Genomic DNA, 11621 nt, shown 5'->3' on the forward strand with positions numbered 1-11621 from the left:
GCGCAGAAGAGAAAATTCTTGAACCTACCAGGACTCAAACTCTGACCCCTCAGTCATCCAGCCTGTTGCTAGTCTTTGTGATCAGGAAAAATACTAATGATTGATAATAAAAAGCAAATAAAATATTATTTTTCTCATTTTTCCTTCTGTTATGCAGCATTCTGTGTACATGTTTCCTGAGTGTTTTCACAACAAGTGCAGCTGCCATGAAGTTTACACAAAGCAGGACACACGTAGTGGTTGACAAATAGTACTGTCAGAAGTAACTATATGACTGTTGTGTGTCTTAAACGTCTTTGATGTTTCGTCATCGTCAAATAGTGATGAAACTTTTGGAATGCAATTATATTTTGTTTTTTTATATATTGTAGGAACCAAAATTGCCATATTGGAGATCCTGTGGAACATATAGGACTTTCCTCCATACGGTTGTGTGTTCAAATTATGACATATCCCCAAGAGACGTTTTAGACAAAGTGTAGCCCCCAGTAATTCTTGGTTTGCAGCATATATTTCACTTAGGCGTTATCTCATAAATTCAGAAAATGTAATAACTAAAATACATAATATATAAATGTATATGCAACCATTTTACATGGCTGTCAGTCTTACTTCATCACAGCACGTTAAATTCCTAAGGGTAGTTTGACATGAGAAACCAACCTGTACCTCTGAGTAGTAGAAACATCACATAGATGTATTCTGGTGAGTTAGTCCTCTTTGAAAGTGTACAGTGCAATAATTCACATACATACTGTGTGTGTTTTGGACCTGCAAATATGGCTGCAGCAAGCAATGTCACTTCTGGTTATGTTTTATGAATTCTGGATATTGGAAAATGTAAATAAAGAGGGACTCCACCAAGCTGTATTTACTTCAGCTGGCCTCCCCATATAGGCAGAAGCATGAGAAGGTGGCATCACAAGTCTAGAAAAATCTTGTTTTATGTCATGTATGTACTTTAAATATTGTTGAAAATTATTTAAAATCATTAGCATTGAATTTTAGTTACATTGTATACTATACATGCAGGTCCTGTTAAAAATGTTTCACTTGAAGAATTCTATCTTCTGGGATGTAAAGTCACATAATCTGTTGAAAGTCAATGAATATTTTGGAGGAACACATCACCTCCATCTTCAGGGTCGAAGAATAAGCCAAGCAAGTTGATGGCTCTGCTTGATTGTTGTAGCTTCCTGCTTGGCTTATTCTTCGACCCTGAAGATGGAGGCGACATATACCTCTGAAATGTTGATTCACTTCCGATGAACTACGTGGCTTTATAACTCAGAAGACAGAACTCTTCATAATCACCACTGTGAAAACCTCTAATCCCGCACAAAGTTTCACTTGATTTTTGAAATAACTGCTCCATTAAGTTTTATGTCTACTTTTACATAAACACTATATAAAACACATTAATTTTAATTAAACTGTCTGTTTTAATGCAGTGCCAGGGGAAGGGGCTGTTAAGCTATGGCATTGCCTTTCATTTCTATCAAAAGTCACACTCTATATGTCACACCATCTGTGCTTCATTTTGGAAGTAGCAGGTACAATTCTCAGACTGTATTTAATTATTTTCTTTGTTACTGTGGACTAATAATGAAAACATCTTAACTTGAACCACATCTACATTGAAGAGAAAATTTCCTGGGATGTTAGACTGTGTGGTCTGAGAGAAGTTTACCATTCCTTGAAAAGAATGCACTGCCTCCACAACTTCACGGTCAAGCTGCCAAGGAAGCAGCAAGCAGAGCTGACAATGAAAGCAGTACATTCCTCCACAATGCTAGTAAACTTTACTAGAGTACATGGCATAACATAGCCATGGCTTTGAGAACCTCACATCCTGCACATTCACAGCCTTTCAGGCTAAGTAGATGAAGTGTATGTTTCACTTTTATATCCATGGCTCATATTCTTATATTAAATCTGAAATGTTTCTAGAAGTGCAGTTGTACAGTTGTAATAAATATGAATAAATGTAACAGAACAGTAATACAGCTGTTGACAGAGTGCTGAGGCATTGTTCCATTGGTCATTGTCCCTTTCACATCACCTGTCTGCTTGTGGGCTTGCCCCTTTCTAAAAACTACTTCCAAAATGTTTTCCTCATGCTATTCAAAATCAACACACTGGCAAAGTGTGTGATTTGTAGCTTTCAGTTCATGTTTTGATTTTCTGTGATTCTGAGTGTCATGAACACTAAACATCAGTGTCACAATCTCAATTTCATGAGGAACACATGTCATATCCTCTCTCGGACAGCAGCCTGTGTCCTCGCCACATCGATGCAACACTGTCGCCCGTGGGGTGTACAGGTCTTTTGAGTTCACATTAAAGAGATCTTCTACTGGAATGAGGCGTGGCTGGGGTTGCTTGCACCTGAATTTCTGTACTTTCAAGATATGTTCAAGGTTCATGGCTAAAAGCTTGTCTGCTGCATGATGAACTTTAACAACATCTGCCATCACGATCGTCAGTATCAGGAGATGTGGTAGTAGATCCATTGCTTGAGCTGAACAAAACAAAATTCTGCCTTCAGCACACTACTCTCCCAAGTTCATACATTATGTGTATATTGATTGTATATATTATTATGCTGTAAGGATGTCATCCCACGTTTCCTTTCAGTTTACAATATTTATAACATTCTTCAGTTATTAGGAATGTTAAAGTCCATTTACTTACTTACTTACTTACTTACTTACTTACTTATATATGGAGCTGAGCCCTTCTTGAGAAGCCAAATCTGCAGCTACTCAAGAATTTCCCAGCATTTTATGGAACCCGAAGGTTCATTACCGTGTTCACAAGAGCCCTCCACTGGTCCCTATCCTGAGACAGATCAATCCAATCCATACCATCCCATCCTACCTCTCTAAGTTCCATTTTAATATTGTCCACCCACCTATGCCTTGGTCTTCCCAGTGGTCTCTTTCCTTATGGCTTTCCCAACAATATCCTATATGCATTCCTTTCCTCCCCCATTCGTGCTACATGCCCTGCCCACCTCATCCTCCTCGACTTGATCATTCTAATTATACTTGGAGAAAAGTTCAAGTTATGAAGCTCCTCATTATGCAGTTTTCTCCAACCTCATATCACTTCATCCCTCTTCAGTCCAAATATTCTCAACACCCTCAATCAATGTTCCTCCCTTAATGTCAGAGACCAAGTTTCACACCCATACAGAACCGCAGGCAAAATTATAGATGTTAAAGTCCATAGTAAAGTGAAGTGAACAAATGATTTTACAGACCATGTGACAACAATATCAAAGGATTATGCTGAAATTACAGAATTATTTGGGTAAGCTGGTGTTATTTATTTGTTTACCTATACTCTTGATTTGTCCTGTTATTGTTTTCATATGTTTATTCTTGTGTCAGATATTCTCCAAGAATTACTGTCAGGGTTTTAATTGTTACAGTTGGTCATATCTGAGAATTATTTTGACCACTAATGATTGCAGTTTCATATGATAAGGATATTGTGCTTTAAAATAACAAAATAACACTTTAAGTAGATTCAGAATTATGGGGTTTTGGACTTTGTCTTTTGTCTGGGATTCTAAAAACTAGGGAACATAATGTTTCAGAAATTGGATCTGTTTCTGTAGTAAAGTGGGGGGGGGAGACACTTACTCTGTTGGGCCCCTTGGAAAGAACTAACCTCAACCACCTGACAACCCATGTCAGTACAACTACTTGAGACCAGGCTTTGTTGAAGAGAGGTAACAGGAAAATAAAAATTATGATAAAACATGAACAGATCTGAACTGAAAATTTTATGCAACAAATCAAGTCCATGAAATCCAAAGCATAGGATTAAATAGAGAATTTCGTTAATTTTTTATTGTATAAAAATTACTGTAAATACAAAAAAGGCCATAGGCAATGCCCATCCGGCACCATCTGTGGAGTAAAAACTGACCACATGGGGCTAAAACCTAACAGATTTCCATAAAGAATCCGAAACGTTGTGTTCTACAGATTTTATAATACTGGGCAATAGACAAAGTTAAAGAAAACGGTAATTCTGAGTGTTATACACCATCATCAGAACCCTTTAGAATATCCATGATATGTATACAGTGGCCGTCTTGTAGTGCACTCAGTTTCACCTGTTACTTCACGACATGTTTCGGCAACACAGTGCCATCATTAGGTGCCCTAATTACGCTAAGCTATTGCATTGCTTGCCATTATATATCCTTGTAAAATTATTTAAAAAGCATTTAAAAAGTGCGTATTCGTCAACTATAATAAATTTACACACACTAAAACTTGTTAAGATTATTTATCTTATGTGTCTTAATTAAAACTTGCTGGTCTGGACGACGAGGTGAAGAGAAAATTCTTGACCATACCGGGACTCGAACTCCCACCTCTCGGTCGTCCATCACGTAGACGGTCGCTATACCGACTACACTATTCCTGCTCCTGCTCTGTATATTGTACTGTCTATAAATAATAACAGTGATACACAATTTCATACATCATGAACTATAATTACATGACAACCCGGGCCCAGAATATCAAATACTTGTAGGCTACAGAACTCCGTGGTTTTTAGACCCCAAGCGAACTATACGGACCGAGAGACCGCAGCTTGTCGGCGAAGTTGGTGCCAACTTGTCATATGATTAACTATTTGCAGTAATTTAATGACGTTTTAAGCGTCGAGGTTATGTAGTAGGATCATACTAAGTGGACTGCTTAATGAACAACTCAACAGCGGGGCCACTAGCTTCTCGACCGGATTTCTAATGGTAATATAATTAACATTTCGATTTTCTTCTTACTTGCACCAAACATGCACTACATTTGTACACATTTCATACCTCGAACCTGTAGCCTTGTGTGAAGTTACTCTCGGGCCTCTTATGTACCTTGCCTCTTCTTTTAGTGCGTTGATATCACACTCTCCCATTCAACAGAAGGACTTCTACCCTCTGCGTACAGTTATATAGATGTGGCACGATTCACGTTCAGCCATGATTAAGGGGAAACACCATTCCACGGTAGCGCGTTCATATCACGTGATACTATTACGACACAACACCACGTGCATTTTACCGCGGTTTCCTTCATTATTGCCCATCCATGCTTCCATTACTTCAGTTTGACCTTAACTTGGTATCATTAGGTACGAAAATTTAACCGCATTTGTCGTAGATTTTCGTACGTCTATGATTTCAGTTTGTTGTTTCACAACTGTGCAAATATAAAATAATGATTCATTCATAATGACTTCCTAAGGACTGCGTAATGCTAGATTAAAAATCGTAAGCGTTTGGTTGTACAGTGACTCAACATGTCTCCATGCTTTTGTGAATCACTACTATACCTATGCCTATTGCAGCAGCAACAGCTCAATTCGATTGGCCTGCCGTTAAAACCAGTGAGAGTGACGTAGACACGGCTCACTGAACTTCGCAGACCACACGCTGAGAAAGTCACCGTTTTTTTTTTTCGCTTAGTGGGGGGTGGAGTCCAACTGGGTCCACTCGGCACGGCGGCCACTGATTGGCCTATTATTATAATGATGGAGAATTTGGTAGAATGAAGATTGGCTGGGGAAACCGAAGTACTCGGAGAAAACCCGCCCCTGCGCCACTTTGTCCACCACAAATCCCACTTGACCAGACCTTGGCTCGAACCCGGGCCGCCGCGGTGGGAAGCAAGCTACTAACCGCTTGAGCTATGGCGCGGCCCTGCTGTTGTGTTGGTGTAACGTTTCATTATTTGAATGTCAGCTTCAAAGTGCTTTGATTGAACTATTAACCAGCGGCGAAGCTTAGTTATTGAAAACTACAGAACGGTACTAATGGTAAAGATACAAAGATAAAGTTGTCCCTGTACTTAATTAATTAAACACTACTCCAGTAAGGCGTATGGGGGAGCGAAGGTGTAGCTCGGCACTAGATGGAGATGAGTGGTCAGTTTGACGCCGCGGCCGCTTTAGCCTCGAATTGCGAGCGCCCGGTACCCATTGAATAGAAGAATGGAAGGGCTCCAGAGCCAGTTTAGACCCTGTGGAATAGAGAAAAATCTCGTGGGCCTGCTGAGGATCGAACCTTGATTCCTCGGCCATCCAGGCCGTAGCTCATCGTCGTACCAACCGTGCTATTCCGGCTCTAGAAAGCGAAAATCGACCACAAGCGACGAAAACTCATCCTTTATTGAAGTCGAGGGAGGGATATTTTCCTCTATAGTAATTTAAGAGAAAGCCGGTCACGGTAGCCGAGCGGTCTAAGGCATGCACTGTCTTCGCTCTCTCGGAAGCAGGGATCGTGAGTTCGAATTCCGCTCAGGTCATGGATGTTTAGTTCGTGTGTGTGCGTTTTTCTGTGTTTGTGTACAGGTAGAGGCCTTGCGACGAGCTGATCACCCGCCCAAGGAGTCCTACCGAATGTGTAAGATCTAGAAAAACCGAAGTGAACGGAGAAGTTCATGGAAGTAGGCCTAGGCCCACTGGGGCTGTAGTGCCAAGGGGAAAAAAAATATTTAGAGAAAAGGTTAGGCATATGATAAATGAGGCTAAGTGAAGGTAGGGTGGAAATCAGCAAAAAAAAAAAAACTCAGTGAAGTGGGGTGAAGTGAAGTGAAAAGTGTTAAGGATAGGAGGATTACGTAAGTGTAGTAAAGCGAAATGAGGGGAAAATGCGAACATGACATTGGGCATTCGCTGCATGTATAGCGTGTAGTATACTTTTCACTTTTCATTTGTGTGCTGTGTTTTGTTGGAACGTGTTTATGTGTGTTGTTTGTCTGTTGTCTTATTTAGTACCACTGCCACCGGCTGAAACCCCATTTGCAGAATAATAATATATTAATATTAATTTAAATAACAAAATTAGACATAATGTACATTAGTGAGTTAAGGTGTTACTTGGGCCGCGCCATAGCTCAAGCGGCTAGTCGCTGGCTTCCCACCTCTGTGCCTCGAGTTCGATCCCGGGTCTGGTCAAGTGGGATTTGTGGTGGACAAAGTGACGCTGGGGCAGGTTTTCTCCGAGTACTTCGGTTTCCCCTGCCAATCTTCATTCCAGCAATTGCTCTACAATCACCCTCACCTATCATCTGGGGCTGGTACAATAGGCCAGAAGTGGCCGCAGTACAAGGGACTTAGTCCCACCTCACTAGCAATAAAAAAAAACGAGCCACCTGAGCTACGTCAACAGAAACAACAACAGAACAACAGAAAAAATGTAGATCTTTCTATAAAATCGTCGTTAAATTGGCACGATATAAATGAAAATTTAATTGCCTCAACGATTTTTAGCCGACTTTCCTATATTAGGCTTATGCGATCCCCATGGCGTCTGTGTGTCTATGTTTCTCCCATATCAACTTTTCTGTGCACGAAACAAAATATATATGAAATTTGGTATGTGTATCATGGCACCTGAACCCATCTCAACGGCTACTTCATAAATTTCTTCCATCAGTGTGTGTCTTTCTATGTGTATCCTTCCTATCGTTTGCCAGGCAACAGCTCGTTAAACACATTCCCGCGGCAAAAAATACATTCAAAAATAGAAGAATGTGTCTGTATCTCTCTCTATCGTTGCTAGGTAACAATTCGGTAAAGACGTTCCCTCGGAAACGAATAATTTTTGGAGGCGTCATTTTCTATGCAATTCGTATCGTATGAAAAGAAAGCAGGCGATTAGCTCTTCCCCACAACTTTTAGGCTGGTGCCACACGAGCGCACAAAATGCGTCCGTTGTAACGAACGTCGTGACGTCCGTTGTAGAAATAAACAAGAGAGGCGAATGCTACGCTTTCTTCTGGCTCCATTGCAGACAAAAATCTACGCACCGCATTCTGCAACTGCGTGGTGTCCGCAGCAAAGTACGTTCGTTACAACGGACGCTGCCTTAATCTTAAAATTGTCATGGAGATCTGCCCTTCTGTTCTCATGTTATTTAACGCATAAAGGAGTAACGGGGTCTACCGAGAGTTGCGTACGCATGTGGACACAAGGAGAACTCAAGGGTACAAGGCGCATCATGAAGCTTGTCTGGATACCAGTAGACCTTGAGCAATGTTGTGTCATTTCTTTGGATTGGATTTAGGAACTGGAAAATGCTATTTATCTTGCCGTAGGCGTGTGTATTCTTTGGCGCCAGCGTTACACTAATAAATCTGAGTGCAGTCATCATGAAGTCTAGTTCCAATCAAATTACATCTTCTTCAGGTGCGACGTAATTTGTGTGCTCAAGGAAAATAATGCAGGACTTAATGTTCTTACTGAGGGGATTATGAAGAATTCTGTCTTCTGGGATATAATACATTGTAGTCCGTTGAAAGTCAATGGATGTTTCACAAGAACGTGTCAGGGTCGAATAATAAGACAAGCAAGAAACCAGCGTGAAGCAGGTGCCAAGCAGATGATGGAGGCGACATGTTCATCCGAAACGTCGGTTGACTTTCAACGGGCTACATATTGTTATATCCCAGAAATCAGAACTCTTCTGGATTTTTTTTCCTGTTTTTTTACGCCTTGTATTGTGGTAAAAGTTCAGAGACATTTCGTAGGAATGTACTGCCTCCATATTCAGTATCGAAGCAAGCATTAAGCTGAGGTCTTGTCTTTTGCTTGCTTTTCGAATTCTTCAACCCTGGGAGTGGGTAAATTTCTTCCGGATAACAGTACTATGCCTACTCACTGCTGTGAGAACTTGGAAGCGCAACATAAATTGTTCTCTGTTTAGAAATTAAAAGCTGATGGGCATACAGCTGCTTTACCGACTGAGTCATTATTCTACTTTAGTGTGCAGCCTCCCTCTTCCCTACGTACATATTCAGCCTTTCAGTATATTGCTTCAATAAAAGGGATAGCTAAGCCAGTATAGGTACGGTCTGGACGGCCGAAGTTCGGTTCATGGCATGGGCAAGAGATTTTTCTCCTCTCCACAACGTCGAGACTGATTCTGGAGCCCAGCCAACCTCCCATTCAATTCGTATCATGGTCTGTTCCCCCGGGATTTTAGCGGCAAGGTCGTGAAGCTGACCATTCACATTCACCTAGTGCTCAATTCAAGAATGGTGGACAGATATACTTTCTATCTTCACTTTCAGTATTTTTCCTGTTATTTTCGATATTTAAGGACGTCATCGGAAAAGCCAGACATAGAAAGCGCACGCAATTCAAAGCACCTACAACCTCAGAATCCATTTCCATAATAATAATATTTATTCCCGCTAGTTGCAACTTGCCTTTTAAAACATTTAAAAGTTTTAAACGTTAAAATCTCTTATACATTGTGCATACTACATGTTTCAACCAACATTGGTCATCTTCAGGTATCTCTAAAATTACGGCGAGCGGAGGCTAGAGGGGTAGGGGTAGAAGGGGTAGAAGATATCATCTCAGAAAAAGCAAGACCTTATAAAAATAGAAATTAATTGAAATTGAGAGGGGCCGGTGGAATTTGTGGTATTCCAAACGAATGCCTCAGGCACGTGCCAAGATGGCCGCGTATACATGACACATTTATTTAGTCACTGTCTTCGGTTGTCCCATTTTCCGAATTCTTGGAAGGACGCAAAATTCGTAACTTCACCGGGAACTCGATAGGAAATCGAAATTTACGTCCGATGAACCTCTTGCCCACTACGGGCGAACTTTTCGATTAAGTCATCCTAAAATGGTCCAGAGTCACTTTAAGGTGAAAGACATGGTTAATGCAAGTCAGTCTGGTTTCCATGCACGACATAGCACGACACTGCCATGTATGAAGCGTACGGCAATATGACCTTAAATTTTAAGAGTAACATTTCTATGGCGGCAGTATTCATGGATATCGAAAAATCTTTCGATACAACCTTGCACCTTGGCTTGTAATGCAGGTTAATCAATTACAATTTTCGACTAATGTAATCAAGTCCTTTCTATCCAATCTATGCCACGGATAGAAAAGAGAGTGATGTTCTCTGAAAGGTGTAGCGCGGTCACTTCAATTGATACGTGGTGCAAGCGCTGGAACATTAATATCTGTGGAGACAAAACTCGTGCCGTCTACTTCTCTCATAGGCTTCGGCACTTGAAATTCATCTCACACCAAACAGACGGCACATTCCCTTCGCGAATCATGCACAATGCCGCTGTGTAATCTTCAACAAGAGGATTACATGAAGATTGCAAATAAAAATGATTGTAGCCAAAACCTTTAGAATATTTATTAGAGTCTATTACCTATTCAAAAGTGAGCGATTAGGCGCGCTGGTCAAGCGTGAGACCGTTCAACTCACTAGGCAGACGTTGTAACACACGCTACAGAAGTTAGTGCATGATCTACTGCGGAAGATCCTGTATATGTTCACGACTTACAGTGATTCTCGATGGGATTTGGATTTATTGACCAGTTTAACACACAACTCGTATTTACACTTAATTGTAGCGTTATCGTTAATTTACACACTTTACCAACCACTACAGCACACAGACTAGTGTTCTCAGTCTGTTACAGCCTTCATTAGACGTTTCCAGGTAACAGCTTCTAACAATGATTATTCCTCTGCCTCCGTGCTCAAGTCCTCTCTGAACGGCGGCTCCTTTCCAAAAGCCTGCTTTCCTTACAACTGTTTCGCGGTGGCAATTCCACACCAACTTCGTAGTCTTCTCTTCACCGCCTGACCCTCAGTACCACTGAGCCCCCAGGACTCAGAGTCAGAGTTACTTTACGACTGGGGGTTTACCGCCAATCAGTTCGTCTTCTTCGGCAAGCCCCTCGAGACTCACGACCAGTAATTCTATTTCCTAACTGAACACTTGTGGTTATAGTTCTTATGTAATATTCTCCATGACGATAGGTTGGGTCTGTCGTTTACAATTGTTGCTGGTCATTCTCGGGTCCGAGTCCCGCGGGACTCATGACCGCATTTTACTGTCTCAGATTCGAGACTCCCCCAACCTGGAGGGTCAAGTTCCCGTATTTATATCCCTCAGGAATAGGGTGGCCCGGTTATACTCTCAAGCACTGGGCTCCATTTTCATCGCTTCCTACGAATCGCAGGGCTACGGTGGAGGTATTCGGACCCGCTCCACGGCAACGAACCGCGTTCAAAACAGAGTTTCCAATAGTTGCCTCTATTGCTGTATGAGTATCCGTTGCAGCGGGGACGTGTTTACCGAGCCGTCCCCTAGCAGCGGTTCTCCATTTTCCTTTATTAGAAATCTGTTGCCTAGCAGCGAATGTTGTTTCATTGTCTGTTTCAAAGTAAAAGTCAAAGTTATGTTACTACCGACAAAGCATCCGTCTGTGGCTCAAGATCAGATTTTTGTTTCAGTCAGAAAGTTGCGGGTTTGTTGATGGGGGCGCCCTCTATGACGAGAGGACGGGTATGTCTTTTAGAATGTGCAATGTACAATACGAGGGGGTACCCAAAAGAAACCGAATTTATTTTTTTTAAACTTATTTATTCAAATTTTAAGCATAAACCTTCAATCCCCTTCAAAGTACTCTCCACTTACACTAATACACTTGTCTAGTCTTTTATTCCATTTTTCAAAACATTGTCTAAATTCATCTTTTGAGATGCTTGACAGCGCCTCCGTCGTTTTTTCCTTTCATGTCTCTTTTCATTTGAGGAAACAAAAAAAAA

At 41.2% G+C, this 11621-nt stretch overlaps 1 protein-coding gene across 2 annotated transcripts in view; it reads right to left on the minus strand.

Annotated features, from left to right (window-relative positions):
- Positions 1 to 11621, minus strand: part of LOC117282713 — a 35745-nt gene continuing 24124 nt past the window's right edge. The window contains exons 1-2 of one of the 2 annotated variants that reach the window (XR_004513557.1): positions 4850 to 5448; positions 2440 to 2521 (exon numbers count right to left, since the gene is read on the minus strand). Coding sequence is in view for 1 of the 2 variants with exons in the window: in XM_033753450.1 (XP_033609341.1) it covers positions 2121 to 2521 (401 nt within the window). In the remaining variant the exon portion in view is untranslated. Of the gene's footprint in view, positions 2522 to 4849; positions 5449 to 11621 lie in introns of those variants that run through there. The other variant, XM_033753450.1, reaches the window with a different exon arrangement.

This window comes from Cryptotermes secundus, unplaced genomic scaffold (assembly GCF_002891405.2).
Source record: "Cryptotermes secundus unplaced genomic scaffold, Csec_1.0 scaffold2244, whole genome shotgun sequence".
Taxonomy (NCBI): Eukaryota; Metazoa; Arthropoda; class Insecta; order Blattodea; family Kalotermitidae; genus Cryptotermes; species Cryptotermes secundus.